Consider the following 15386-nt stretch of genomic DNA (forward strand, 5'->3'; position numbering starts at 1 on the left):
AACAATTGTGAGTTGATACACAGTTGCCTGGGTGTCTAAGTGGAAACTAGTGTCTCTGGAGTCTGGTCTGTGGTCCTCGCTTATATGTTTATATATGTACTAGTGTAACCCGGCCTACGGCCGGGATTTCACTGCCGCAGTTAAAAGGGTAGGAGTAATTACCCGCTGAGTCAAAACCCGCATTAGGTGACCCAATAGTTTCTTACGTTGGTTTGGACATGTCAGTAGAATGCCTGAAGATCGGTTACCTAACTATCTACTTGAATAGAAACCCAAGCATGGGAAACGATCAAGAGGCAGGCCTAGGAAGAGCTTAAATGATGTTTTTATTGAAGATGCTGAGCAGAGATTGGATCGTAATGGACTCACGATTGATTGTATGAGAAGATTGGCTGCAGATCGAAAAGGATGGAGAAATATTACCGGCCGAAGTTGTATAATACAAAGTAATGACGCAGATGACGCAGACTAATCCTTTTGGATGGAGATCTCGCCATGTATGTATGTAACATAGTTTCTTAAACAATAATCTCATAATCAGTTATTTCTTGTGGATAATTAAGTCATTATTAGCCATGAGGCACCACACTCCATGATCATAAGGTCTGAACACCGAGTATTACACCTCATCACTCCCGTCTTGATTCTTGAACCGCTTTCTATTTTTATTTAAATCGGTTATAGAAATTAACCCTTGTTAACTCCGCACCACACCCGCATATTATATTTGAAAACACGCATAACATTGTCGTATGAACTCTCTCTCTCTCTCTCTGCAGTCCAAACAGACCCCAAACACTAACAGTCCCCCCTCCCCTAATAAGCTTAAGGTATAACATTACAGCGAATCTTCCGGGCTAATCAAATTATGACGCTACTTAAATGCAGCTATAACATATTACACAGTAATGAGAGAGAGAGAGAGCAAGCCCCGTAACTCTTGCCGTTCTGCTCACGCAATTTTATGTAACATTTGTGGTACAAAACCATCAATTAAACCACTTACCATCGGCCGATTTAAAAAAAATTCCTATGGGCTTCATCAGAGTTTTGTCGACACTATACCGAAAAAATCAGTCCCGTAACTCTTACCATTTTTTTGTATAACACACGGACAGACAGACAGACAGACACACAGACACACACACATTCTGGTGTTATTAAGGTGATATCTCGAATCACACAGTATCCTGTTCCTGAAAAATTCCCTATTTTTGAACCGTCCATGAGTATCGCCCAGTGTGAATTCTGGGTAATTCCGACCTGTAACGTCATTGCAGACCGCTCATCTGTCGTTGTTTTGAGTTTCCGATCCAAAACCAAATCCTGGGGTTACACGAGACGTGGTAGCCAGTAGCCTGTGAGCGTGTTAAATCCTGGTGCTTCTTTGAGTTTGACTCAATGGATGTGTGTTCTACGTTGAGTTTCGTCAAGACTTGACGAGCCATCACATCTTCTAACCACCCCACAGCGAAGTAAAGTCTCGCTCGTTGCTGGTTGCACCAGCACAGCAGAGAGTTCGTATACCCCACTAGACAGTATCACGCTGTGACCCCCATTGAAAGTCACAGGGGCTACAACGTGAGGTAGTATATCCCTTGATCGGCGGCTTATTGCTACACGTTGTATAACTCTCTCGTGCACGCTCTCTCGGCCGGCCCTTTGTGGCACGAAATAAAAAGGCCAAGTAAAAGGGGTCTGGGGTTGCAACGTGTGCGACTTATTATGTATTATAGAAAGTCAACATGAACTTGATGAGCTTATCTTTGAAGTGCTCGAGATATTGATCAATGACATTCAAATCATCAAACGGTACTGGTAGGGGATTGCATTCCACAATTTAGCTTTAGGTCCCTGAACTGCAAATGTGTTGTCAAACAAGGTGAGGTTTTCTGTTGAACTGGTTTTACGTTTTGATGGAATAACTGCTAGGTTTCCAAGCTTTTGGAATTTGGCGTGAAACAAATAGAAGTAGAACTAAGAACTTTCAGATCATTGCTGGTCTTTCCGTGGAGGATTTTCCACATGTACTTGTACTTGTAGAGAATGATGACTCGATGGATGTCAAAATTAGACCATATACATGACCTATTTTCCGCAGAATCGAGAATATTATCCAAATATGATTTAAATATTATCGGAGTATAATTAGAATTTAGAATTTAGAACATTTAACGTTTTTTTAGTAATAAGGACTGACCTTCTATTCAAGCTCATGCCTTTATATCATATTGTATCGTGTTACTAGAAAAAGATGGTGAATATATTAATATCATTGCCTGAGCCCTGAGGGCTCCCTTAATTAGAATTACCGCCGGTAATATTGTGTGTTACCATGGTAACGCAGTGTCTTGCGCGTCACGTGACTTACTGATAACGCTACACGTGTTACCGCGTGACCTATACTGCGCGCTGTGGACCCAGTACACTCGGTGTGATGCTGATGGAGGTCAGTGTGGTTTCGTTAATGTCTTGAAGCACAAGTTTTCCCGATTTCAATTTCAGTGTAACCGTAACACAAGCCAGTCCGAGACCGGAAACTGTTCGTTGTCTAGTGATCGTTTGTCTACGCCCTCTCTTGTGACTAGTGTAACTGTAACTTCCACCGATGCTAACATCAGATATGATTTAATAACTGATTCGTTTTGAAATTGTGGTTACTACTTCACAAAACCGATGATTAATCAGCAATTATTCCCTCTTAGTCTTGAGTATGTCCCGTACTTCAGAAAAACAATCTCTTAGCTATGACAAAAGTCTCCCCAACCTAATTCAACCCTACACACCAAAAGTTATAACATATGAACCAGGAGCCATCACTAGCGAAGAATTGAAATAACTTATCCGCAAATCTGTGTCTTGAATTGAGGCGCTATCAGCTATGACGCACAAAAGTGAGAAACTGGGGATTTATCTGCAGATCATTCAAGTTAGTGAATGTATTTTTCTAAAATAACCAAATATGTTGAGGCTGAAGAGCATTATCAAACGTCTTATCTGCATGGTTTTCTTGTGTGGTTGTATATTTCAGGCGATCTCCTCATGTTGATCACTTTAAAGTTGATATCCATTATCCAATGATCAATGAGTTACAATTATATAAAGTTATATAGTAAAGTAGTAATTATCTTGCATGGTATTGATGATGATTGTTGAATCATGATTTCAGATTTGTGACATAAACACTGACAATGACCACATCAGTTTTTTTTGTAAAATCTGTCTCGATAAGCTACAGAAAATATTTTCAATACTCTCTACATTCTACAACCCAACCGAACTTTGATGATAAAAATAACCCTATAAGTCGGTTATAGAACTTGATTCGTCATTCGTTCCCTCCTTTAATGAAAAGCCTCGCCAGATAATGGTTATGAATTTGTAAGTGTCCTGTTAAAATAGCTGCTCAAATCTGACACAAGGTGTTTCTTCGCACATCTAATAACTGTCCTTCAGTGATCCTCCTTCTCCAATAACCTGTCACCAATCCTGCCACCGTCCCTTCAATATCTAGTTATTACTTTGCCATTTCCGATCGCAGACCCTCTATATCGGGATATGATACGAAAATTCACCATTTACATTCTAGTTCTGGAGAGTTCTGGAGAGTGTATTCGATTTTTTGTTTGGTTTGGGAGTCCAGCGAACAATTTTAATTTATTTAAGTAATTGTAATGCTTTTTATTTGTAGGGTTGATGAAGTACTTATATTATCATAAGATCTGGAGCATTTATTCGTCTAAAATGATGCAAATACACAGCGGTTAAATTAAACAAGCTTTTATTATTGTAATTTAATCAGTGTTTACATAACTACAGGCGCAGTGCGATGAGTCAGGATGCGACCGGGACCAAGGAGCCTGATGAGGTAGAAGCAGCCGTTCGTGTTCCTAACACTAAACTCAACAGATTCGTGCAGTTTTTTGACGGTGGATGGGGAGAAGAGGGGGCTTACCAGGAGAAAAAGTTTGATTTTATTATAGATGTAATGATTTATTTTCAGTTACATTTGTTAATATTAATTTTCTGGTGCCGACGTATCACAAGGTTCATCATTCCAACTATCTTGGGATAAATGTGGGTAAATTAAATTAAAATATATCAACCTCATCCAGAAGCCCAGCCACGAATCTCGACATGATAGACACAAGTCTGGTAGACATAGATCACGAGCTTGCCAATGTGCCGCGTGCTTTCACTGACACAGACGCTAAAAAGGTCTTCTATCGGACTTCTGTTTTCCTTTCTGTTCCTCTTCTTACTCTTCTACTCTTTGCTGGTTTGGTGTTTACCGATTTTAGGGTTACTTTAAGAGATCTGCAAATCCATGTACATAATATGCTCGGAAAATGGTAGTTTCTGTTCGATGATCCATTTTTTTCATGTAGTAGTAAAGACGTGTAAATTTAATGAAAGTAAACTTCAGGGTTTGATGTATACCAAGCGTTGTCCCAAAGCCCAGAGGTGGGGAAGTACGAGATACGAATTCTTCAGGGTAAGCTTTAGAAGTCAATGCTGCTCATATGGAGGGATTTGAAGTTTTAAATGAATTTGATCAAACTGAAAGAACAATCTTTCGATTATGAGGTCTTGCTATTCTTACTTTTTTACTTTTGGAAAAGTTGTAGAGGAGGCCGAGGTTTCTATTGTCCTCTTAACTGATATCGAGTCGAATATTCACACATCTACGCACGTTTAAGCTTATTATGGAATCGCGATGTTGCTTTGAATATGTAAAATTTGCCTATAATGTTATCTAAATATTTATAGTTTATACATTATACAGGGATGAAGATAGGCAGTCTTATGACTGAGATACTGAGGGAGCAATCCTTCACCTACATGTACGTTATGGATCACTCTCATTCAAACCTGAACAAACTCCGGCACGCCCAGGTAAAGAGTTGGGCCTTTTTAAACATTAACAGGGTCTAGGCGATCCTATTAATCTGCAAAGGACAAATTCCCTGTCATCTAAACTGGAACGCATTCAATTCTTTCTTAAACTACAGAACATAATATATTATTACCAATAATGGATGAGGTTATATTATTATATGGGTATCTCACACTCACAGTACTACGCTCTCAGAGAGAAACAGATAAGCGAATAGACGAGCTATACAGAACGGGTTTCCCAAAGTACCTCACTACAACCAACCCTCACGAATATATCCTCTACACTGCAATGGAGAAAGATATCGAGTCTGATAACCTACAAATCAGTAACACCAGTCTTGATCTTCTGCAGAGGAAAGAGGTTCGACTTTTAAAGCTTTAGTTATTGTATTTGTCCAAGGTTTAGTACATTTCATCAGATTAAAATAGCTGATGCAAATTAGTTTATTTCCCTTGATCATTAATACTGCAAGGATAAAATACTAGCAGGGTAAGTTCTTGTGTTAGTAAAGTTAAATAATATATCTAGCTCTTGTTAACATTCTCAGAATATGACGCTCTTTGCATCATTTCCTATAGAATATAGCGCTCCTTGCATATTTTTCTGAAAATACAGCATTACTTTTATTGTCAGGACAGCATTACTTTTATTGTCAGGACGTATTGGCCAAGTTCAAAGAGATAAGAGTACCACCGATAATCAACTCTACCCTGTACGTGAACTCCTACTACACCAAGGTTATGGAGATTCTGGTGCAGTCAGTTGTGTACACTTTCAGCGAAGGTTTCTACTTTTTGGATCAATCGTTTCAAATTCTCGTGTTAACAAGAGTTTTATATAACATATAAACCCAAGATGCACTACATGAAGAATTCGTTGTAACTTTGTTTGAAAAGCATTAATATGTAGTGAATCCTATTTCCTGTGTCTCCGTTGGCATGGGGATTTGATCGAATAGTAATGTGAGCAATCGCGTAAAATTATTATACCGCAGAGAATGTCTAAATGTTTAAGTTTCAGCTGTTTCCCATCCAGGATCACTTCTGATCTATTTGTTTGTAGATGCGGGGCTGCAGGAAAAGATTACAATTGTTATGTTAAGTCTGTAGTCCGTATTCTTTCACTTTTTTCTCAACTGGTTCAGAGCCTGCACTGTTCGGAACAAGAAAGTGGAAGATGTTAGTCGCCTTCAAATGCCTCCTTGAGATTCAGAGCAGAGCTGCGAAGATCGATGCTATTGGCATGTTCTTCTACACCGAAGGTAGAATTATGAAGTTTTAAACATCGAATCTGAATATGTATCTAAGAAACTGTAATAGCAATCACGGTTGAGAAATCTCACTTGTTGGCAGATCTGTTCCACTTTTTGAAGTTTATGTACCTTCAGTACATTGCTAGTATTCAATGTTTTAAGGGCCATATATTGTGTAATCACTAATCCTGTACGTACTGTTTGAAAAGATTGTCAGAAAATGTTTCGTTTCAAGGATATGCTGATGCGGAGAAAGTTCAACTGATGGTAGCTAATCAGGCGGTGGAGGACTATTGTTTTTCCAAAATCCTCATGTACATTCCTGACCTTAAAACAGATACCGACAGATTATCTGATGCCATCGAACTTCTTAGAAATCATCGTTACAGAATACTCAACAATCAGTCTTTAGAGGCGTCCAGGTCGATGGGAATCAATTGGATTGCAGGTTATTACTCGGATAATTCATTTCCAGCCTTTCACGTTTTATATTTTATACGCCATCCATCAAAATGATATTATTGTTGATTTTCAATCACACTTTCTTTTCAATTGTTCTCGTTCTCCTAAGCAAAATTAAATGGTTGGAAATAAAAGTGTAACGGGAAATATTTTCAATAAAACTCCTTCTTTTAGTAATCAATCTGTACAATGAGCAACTGAAGACGGTACAGAACATTCTGGCAAGGGCCATGCTGAACAATATAGATGACTTCAGACGAAATGCAAACATTCTGATCGGGATAACAATGTCCGCACTAGTCTTCATCGCACTTGTAGAGCCTTTTCTTTTCTGGGCTAACATCAGTGAGTCGAATTTAATATTTCATTTCTTTGTAGTCGTAAGGTTATCAAAATCCATGCTACCTTAAGTTTTAACTTTAGCAGCAAAATTTAATCGAAACCTAACCCTAGATTGATCTGTATGAAGCTTACCAGTTTCAATTTATTGTCCGACTAATCATATAGCAAGGAAGTCCACTAGGCTATTAGGCTAGCTCCATAACCGAGGTTCAATCCTTCAGATAAAACCTACTCACTGGTGAAAGTGCAAACCAAAAACACGATACAACTAACCAAGTTAACTGAGGTTTTGTGTCGTGAGAAAAAGAGATCAGACGATTTGATTTACAAGCTGGTACCCGCTGACATTGCCAAGAAGCTCAAAAATCACATCGCTGTCACCCCTGAGATCTTCGACTCTGTTTCAGGTAGATTTTTAGATTGCATTTATTTTTTCTAATTTCTGTCGAAAAAATAAGAAAATTTGTAGAACTAAAATTTGTAACTGTATAAATATTGAAAGCATGCATAACAGAAATATATATCTAACTAAATTGGAAATAACTCTGGAGGAAGTGGTCACCCAATTTTTATAAGCGTCGTATAACTCTATTTAAAGTCCTAAAAGGTGAACGAAATTTTCAATTGTTATAATACTAACGAGCTTCTGAAATGTAATTTGTCAATATATTGGTTCAGCTAACTAAATTCACTTGTCCATTGGTTTAAGAATGAAATATCATCTAGTTCATGTCCATGTCATCCATCATACCACCGTCTTCAGAATACTCAGCGGGGCAGTTGTGATTTTTGTCTGGCCAGGGGTTCATGATGTGCTCACCCATGTAAATATCACAGAAGAAGCAGTCGTAGTCCATTTTATTACCAATAAAACGAGCTTTGAACCCCTTCTTTTGGCTGAACTTTCCTGAAAACGATTAAATATTATAACGAGATACATTCTATTATAATACAGCCTCAAAGCTGGCTGCTAAAAACGTACAATTGCAATAAAATTGCGCTAAACGCTCGAAATTTCGAGGCCAACTTAAGTGGTTCACGTGATTTTAGCACATGGTTTTTGACAGTAGACACTCAATCATGACACTCTGCCAGTAACTGGAACCTACCCATTGAGTTGTATTGGACTCCCTCCTCGAAATACTTAGTTTCGTAGTAACCATCTCTACCTAGGTGCACTCCTCCCCACTTAACATGAACATCCATATTCTTCAGTTTCATCATATTTCCTTCTTTCATGACCTGGTAAAGATTATAAATTATAAATTTCATTCATTCAAATTTAAATTGAAATGTATGTACATCATTATTAAAAGCTTATGATCTTCAATGACCTAGCTGATATCCTTCTTTTGTAAAGGATATCAGTTAATGAAAGAGCATTAGAGAGAGATCAGCTGATCTAACTTGCCCTGTGCAATGAAATATTAGTAGATGTACACATATCTTTAGAAATGGAGGTTTGTACACTTGAAATGCCCAAAGAAGCAAATTCCGAAAATTTTGATTAGCATAAAAGCTATACTTAAAACATCCAGATTTAACTAAGTGCCATATTTTGTCACTAAAATACATGCAATAATGGGTTGGGGGGGGGGGGGGGTGGGGGTAGGTACAGACTACAGGTTTAATGAACTGGACATAGAATAGTCTTATAGAGTTATAGAATAGTCTACAGAAATCCTGAGATAATATGGATGGTACAAAGAAAATATATTTTTATGAAGGCATACCTGTGTGGGGCAAAACATCTTCCCGCTTCGCTGAACCATTTTGAAGCCGACGTCAACCTTCCACATATCGTCAAAGCACTGAATGGCAATTTGCTCCTCAGGAGCACAAAGAGGCCAGCCCATTTGACCGTATTCATCTCCATTGCAACTTGGGCTGAGAAATTTTGTATATTTTATTGTATGAAAATGAAACTTCATAGTTTTGTCACTATTATTCTGAATCCTATTTGACAACGCCTTAAGGATGAGAACGGCCACTGCGATTAATTTATTTAAAATCTTACTTGCACCATCCAAAAAGATAGTTAGGGATCGTTCACATATTGGATTATAAATTTATACTATCAGCTATCGGGCTATCCCTTTAGGTTAAGAATGGAGCAAGACGCAAGTTGGAAGTAAAAGAAGTGTACAGTGTACAGTGTACAGTGTACAGTGTACAGTGTACAGTGTACAGTGTACAGTGTACAGTGTACAGTGTACAGTGTACAGTGTACAGTGTACAGTGTACACGTTACCTACCTCATCATGAGTGTGTCGTCGTGGTAGCAGAAAACGTTGGTCATTCCAAACGGAATATCTTCAATTGGTTTCATTTTCTTGTCAGCTTTGATCTGCTTGCCGTGTCTGAATCCCATAGATCTACACATTGCTCCGGCGGCTGCACCGTTAAAGTGGTCGTCACATGCTGCATACCAATCCCCAGAAGATCCATCAGCGTAATTATGTCTGGCCTTGGCCCGACCAGCGTTCTCCATCTTGCTTGTTCCGGGAACCAGCTCAAATTCTATTGTGTACCAATCTTTTGGATCCACACAGTAAGGAAGTTCAAAGGTTCGGTCGCTTCTACACCAGCCTATGTCACCTTTCCAGGTTTCACTCATCATGTACCCACTGTTACACCTGTATCTTGCTTGGTCGACAATATCGTACATTTCGTTCTTTATTTCTTCCACTCGATATCCATTATAGATCTCTTGAGGCATGTTGCAGGGCTCAGGGCTGCCAGGTTCCACGCAACGAGGCAGATTCTCAGGATCAACGTTTTCATTACGAGATCTTCCACACGCTCCCCAGCCATATTTGTCCTCGTAATCTTGTTCGCTGGAGCTAAATATTTGTGGATTCCTCAGCTCGAAGCCAGGATGGCATCTGTATTCTCCGATGTAAGTCTCATACTCATCCCATTCCCATTCCCTCATCAAGTATCCGTTTTCGATCATGGCAGGGCAATAGTTGCGTTTTTCACAGCCTGTTGAGGAATCACCACATTGTATACGGTCGTAAACGTCACCGTAATACCGAGTTCCGTCCAGGCATTGATACAAACCTGCACGATTTCCGTCATATTCGGCATATTCTACTATAAATCTTGCATTTTCCAGCTCCTCAGGAAATTCGCACTCTGCTTTGACACATTGAGGCATATCAGATTTACCGCCCTCAACAGAGCAATACACTTCTGCTTCTCCTTCCATTTCATATCCAGGGTCACATTTGTATTCAACGGACCTACATGGTCTATCCAGATCAGCATGTTTTCTTGCGATGTATCCATTTCCTAATTCCCTGAATACACAGGTGTCCCTCACACAGTTTGGTTGTCTGTTGATTGTATTGTCTGTTGTTTTGCAGTAAAACGATACAACTTCACAGTCTTCATTCGATTCCAAGTTGTCTAACCTGTATCCCTCTTCACAACTATATCGATATGTTGTCACAGGATTTTCACAGCCTTCACATAGTTGATCACTGCTAACGTAGTCTCTGTTATATATACCGGATAATTTCCCGTTATTGATGTCATTTGGAAAGTCACAATCCGCCTCCGGTTCAGCTTCGCACTCACATGCAGAACCACTATATAAACAACTTAATTTCACTTGTCCATTATCGCAGTAAATATCATCATCTTTCGTTGTATATTCAAATGTACCTTCCGCCATTCTCAGTCCTCGAGGAATTGTTAGGATCATATCTCTCACATGATCCATCATTTGTAGACCTGTAAGCTTGGTCATCTCATACATTCCAAATTTCCGGAATGCACCCTCCACAGTCTTACTGACTGCATCCATTTGAAATCTTTCCATTTTCCCGACGTGGGAGAAAAGTGGCAGATAAAAGCCACTAGCCCATGCAATGTCGTGACCACTAAAGTATTCAGTAAAATCAAAGGCCATTGTAAGATGATTGTCGTTGTCTGACAAATTTTCACAACTTTGACTTCTTTCGTCAATTTTGTGAATTTTCTTTGCGACAAAGCAAGCAACATCTTCCCAATAGAAATTATCCATGATATCTGACCATGAACGGGTAAAGTCCTTGCAACTGTGTTCATAGATCTCTGAAAACTCTTCCATGACCAAGCACCCTAGCATTTCTACATTGTAATCTGTAAAATCATCAAGGGACATTCTTTCAATAGAAAACCTGTCCGAGCAGAAGTCCTGAAATCCCTGTTTAACTTCCATGACTTCGCAGAGGTACATTTCTACGTTTGCATTTACTTCAAACTCTAAATCTGCATCTACGTACGCCCCATAGCCTCCCCACACGCCATCAGAGTTTTTTTCCCTGGTATACCCGCCATTTAAACAACCTTCGGCGCTTTTTGGGACATTATCGAAAACTGTCACACTCTGATAAAAGCTACATGAGTGGCATCTTGGGAAATTGCTTTCAGAATTTCTATCGAACCAAGTACTGTAAGGGCACTTCTGACAGTTGCCGGATTTGGTTAGTCGATAACCACCCTCGGAATCGCAGCTCTCTGAACATTTAAATGATCCATCTGAGTCTATCTTTGGATCCGCTCCACATTCAGAACTGTCTCTGAATTTGTACGAATTTTCTTCCGAGTATTCAAATGATTCTCCGTCGTAGTATTCCACATCATTTGCTTTATCAAGGTTTGATTCCACAGTTCCTTGCCCGGCATCATCGTCATAGAAAATCAAATGTATCATTATGGCACATTCTCCAGAAATAAGCGTGTTGCAGGTTGTGAAATGTGCCTCACATTCATCACTTTCAAGGCAAGGGAAGGGCCAGTTGTATTGTACAAAATCTCTAAGTCTTGCCTCACCACCAAGACTCATACAGTCTTGAGATTTTCCTACGTATTGGATAAACACACTTTTTTTCAAAGATGGGGCATTCGTGTTATCTTTTACGCATTTGGTTCCCACTCCTTCCCATTCTGCAGAGCGATAACCATCCTCGCAATGTTGGTTTAGGTGAACGTCAACACTCAAGATCTCCTCGTCTTTGACCCTGAGTTGATCGTGATTCATCTTCCACCCAAACTCTTTGAATGTCTCCGCATTATTAAGCATGTCGAAGATGATTCTTGTGTAATGGTCAGCAAGAGAAGCATAGTCATTGATCGAGTCTTTGTAAGCTTTGAATTTCAATAAAAAGCCGTGAGCATGCACTGCAACGTTGTTTGGTAGCATAGCCCGAACTTGAAGTTTGCTAAAGTGGTCTTTTTCGTCGTACTCAACAAATGCTTTTGCTTCGTAAAAGCCGATGGCAGATGCCTCCTTGAGAATATCATTCAAGAAAGACCAGTCACCAGTCATGTCAACTTCCACGGAAACCTCACTTTGAAAAGATCCTTCTCCAAACATTTCATCAGGATCAACGCAATCGCTTTCTTGTGTAGACCCAACCTGAAAAGTTGTTCCAACGTTGCAATATCCATTACAATATCCCTGCTCCTGGCCGTCTTCAAATTCGTCTGATGGACATGGAATGCATCTTGACTTCAAACCAAAATCATAACCGTCTGCGAAATGACCTGCCGAACATGGTTTACATTGACCGTTTGTGAAATCCCCTTCCCAGCCAAAGCCATCGGGACACGTCATAACGTGCTGGGATGGTTCCATCCAGTAATCTCCGTCCCAGAAAAATTCATCTCTATCTGTGTCCAAACCTGAAACGATACGGTGTTAAATTTTTATTATTGCAGGTACTGATCTAGAAAAATTGTAAATTATTCGGTGGCCATGATTCTTATGATCGTAATTGTCAATTGATGTAACAATTCCCAATGAAGTTTAAATCTAAAGTTCCATTAAATGGATTGTCAGATTTACGTTAAAATTTCAAATCCAGGTAAAATTTTGAAAAATGTCATGTGAAAAGATTAACCTGAAGGGAATTTGGCTTGGTAGAGGTTAGTTTAACCTGTTTGGAAGTCCCAGAGAGCAATAAAATTGATAATTTTGCTCCAAATGTGTGGCCTGCGGCGAGCATTCCTTCCAGTGATCGTCCCCAGAGCCTGCTCTCCCATTTATTTATTTTCAAAGCGTTTCTAAACTGCATAAAATTTGCAGTGACCCTGATCATCTTGTCACAGCAAGCACATGGAGAAACCCCCAGAATATTAATAATAACTTAAACTGATGTTGCAAAAACACTTTTGCAAAACATTCAGCGATAGCTCTAGAAAAAAATCTTTCGCAAAAAAAAGCCAGGTTTAAAAAATTCCAGCTTACGTTAAGGTGCCAATTTTTTAACTTATTTTCAGCTACGACTATACATTATTTTATATGCCTCCCGTTTTTCCCATAAAAGGTCCTAAATATAACGGGACAAAATGTGTAATTAATCAGATTAACGCAATTGAACAACTACAAAATGATTTAAATCATTACTTTCACTTAACAGGAACAATCAAGTTGCTTAAACTTTTAGATCCGCAAAAATTGAGTGAGAAGGTGTGCGTGATCTGAGTACGAGTTGGCAGGCGAACACTCGCGGGGCAGAAATCAGCAGTTATTTCCAATCCACAAAGCAAGCAAAAGTAACTGAGTCAGCTCCTAAATTTCGCTAATAATTCGACAAACTTACCCCATACCCTCTCGACTCTTCATCAGTTTAGTGAAGAAGAAAAATAACCATTTTCCTGAGCAGGGACGTAGCCAGGATTTTTCTTTGGGGGGGGGGCTTCGGCGTGCGAAGCGAGCAAGCTGTGGCAGGGGTCTGGGGGCGCAGACCCCAGCGGGGTCCAGGGGCGAAGCCCCTTGGCTGGGGCTAGGGGGCGCAGCCCCCCGGATTTTTTTTGCGAAATAGAGTGTTTTGGACGACATTTGGCATTAAAGAAATTTGTAGGACAGCAATAAACTGGGATCGAAAAGAATCAAGTACTCACGTAAATTTGGTAACTTCACAACAGCAATCTGCATTCTCCAATCAGAATTTACGACTTACATAGGCCTCATCGTCTTAAGATTTTGACATTTCCTACTACGGTCTAGGGGACACTATTGACTATTTATAGAAGTCTTCTAGAATGTTTGCTAGGATGTTATGACAGATATTTACTAATCCACAGTTCAAATCTTTGACTGACTGCAGTCATAAACACAGCCCAGTTACCAGGCGACCATGGGGACTAGGGGGCTTATCTTTTTTCTAGGGGGGCTGCCGCCCCCCTAGCCCCCCCTCCCCCCTGTCTACGTGCCTGGTCCTGAGCATGTGTTCTGTAGTAAACTCGCAAATAAACCGATGTAAACAAGGGCTATTATAATCATAGGTATAATTAGGGTCTAGGGAGTCAACTGCTGTGTGACCCCCCGTTTAGAAATTGTGGTATCCGTCATACACTTAGTGTAATATTCACTGCCACAGAAACTTCGGTCTATCCGAATTCTTTTCTAGCCTGATCGTCGGGGACAGCTTTGTGTATTGGTTACAATAAAGAAAAACTAAGAATATGATCCTACCTAGAGTTTCAGCGTAGTCTCCGATTCTGTCGATGATACTCTCCACAGAGTTGTGATGTTCTGTCAGAGAGCACTGCAATAACAGTGCTATCCACAGTACTCCAAGCATAGATTTGTGTTTCGAGAAGTTTCTCACTTTCTTGCTAAGAATACACGAACTTGTCAGGTTTGAAAATGTTTTGTTTTGTTATTTCTTTAACATCTTCTAATATCATACGGGGTAGTTCACATATTATGTAATCCAATAAGAAGGTATTCAGTATGTTTCCTATTAGATCTGGAGAGGGAAGACTATATTGGATCAAAAAGTGGTTCAGATTGTATGCCACTTTTCGTTTGTTTTGAAAACGAAAAAACCCTCATCTTCTGCAGACACAAGATCAAGCAAAAGTCTAGAATGCCAAAATAGCCAGAATCTGGCTTATATAATATGTAAATTATTCCTGACTGAACGGTACATCCAAAGTATGTACAGCAGTACTGCAGTACATACTTCCTACATACTCGTAAACTTGATGTGAACCGAATACTATACGAGACAATAACAATTTTCAACACAAAATAAAAAACATCAACCCTGATCCCTGTCATGAACAATTTAATCATGTTGTCAGTGGCAAGGCAGGATTAAATAATTTGGGATCTTGTAATTTAAGTTTACACAATAACCCACAAGCAGATTTTACGATAGGTCTACCGGAGTATGTAAAATGGTACGTACTCAAATACGTAGTACGAACTCGAGTCACGTCAGTAAGGATTGGTTAGAGTCTAATCAGAGAAGCTAGGTCTAAGGTCCGTGATTATGAGGAATTACAAAGTTTATATCCGACATTTTAAATAAGGATTATCCACGACTTCTGAATCCAAAAATCCATCAAGATGATATCAATACTGACTTTTGCGAACTGCGAAGAGTATTTGGTCATGATGCACTAGTGTCAGAAAGTCAGGAAGTCACA

At 39.5% G+C, this 15386-nt stretch overlaps 3 protein-coding genes across 3 annotated transcripts in view; 2 read left to right on the forward strand and 1 right to left on the reverse strand.

Annotated features, from left to right (window-relative positions):
- The first annotated feature begins 3829 nt into the window (after nt 1-3829).
- On the forward strand, nt 3830-5824 carry LOC134820133 (uncharacterized). The gene is made up of 6 exons (XM_063830356.1): nt 3830-3966; nt 4116-4279; nt 4427-4495; nt 4787-4896; nt 5093-5260; nt 5557-5824. Exons 1-6 carry the CDS (start codon nt 3830-3832, stop codon nt 5746-5748), a joined length of 840 nt encoding a protein of 279 aa, XP_063686426.1. The 3' UTR covers nt 5749-5824.
- Nucleotides 5825-6326: 502 nt separating this feature from the next.
- Nucleotides 6327-15386, forward strand: part of LOC134819593 (atrial natriuretic peptide receptor 2-like) — a 33884-nt gene continuing 24824 nt past the window's right edge. Inside the window, exons 1-3 of the mRNA XM_063829609.1 lie at nt 6327-6600; nt 6789-6959; nt 7178-7363. Of these exons, the coding sequence (XP_063685679.1) occupies nt 6417-6600; nt 6789-6959; nt 7178-7363 (541 nt within the window). The 5' untranslated portion in view covers nt 6327-6416. The remainder of the gene's footprint in view (nt 6601-6788; nt 6960-7177; nt 7364-15386) is intronic.
- Nucleotides 7419-14578, reverse strand: LOC134819575 (uncharacterized). Its single transcript, XM_063829584.1, has 5 exons — nt 14425-14578; nt 9212-12629; nt 8690-8843; nt 8066-8198; nt 7419-7863 (listed from the first exon to the last, which is right to left on the reverse strand). The coding sequence occupies exons 1-5, from the start codon at nt 14531-14533 to the stop codon at nt 7679-7681; spliced, it is 3999 nt and encodes a 1332-aa protein (XP_063685654.1). The 5' UTR covers nt 14534-14578; the 3' UTR covers nt 7419-7678.

The sequence above is a fragment of the Bolinopsis microptera genome, chromosome 8, assembly GCF_026151205.1.
Source record: "Bolinopsis microptera isolate Bmic1 chromosome 8, MBARI_Bmic_1.0, whole genome shotgun sequence".
Classification (NCBI taxonomy): Eukaryota; Metazoa; Ctenophora; class Tentaculata; order Lobata; family Bolinopsidae; genus Bolinopsis; species Bolinopsis microptera.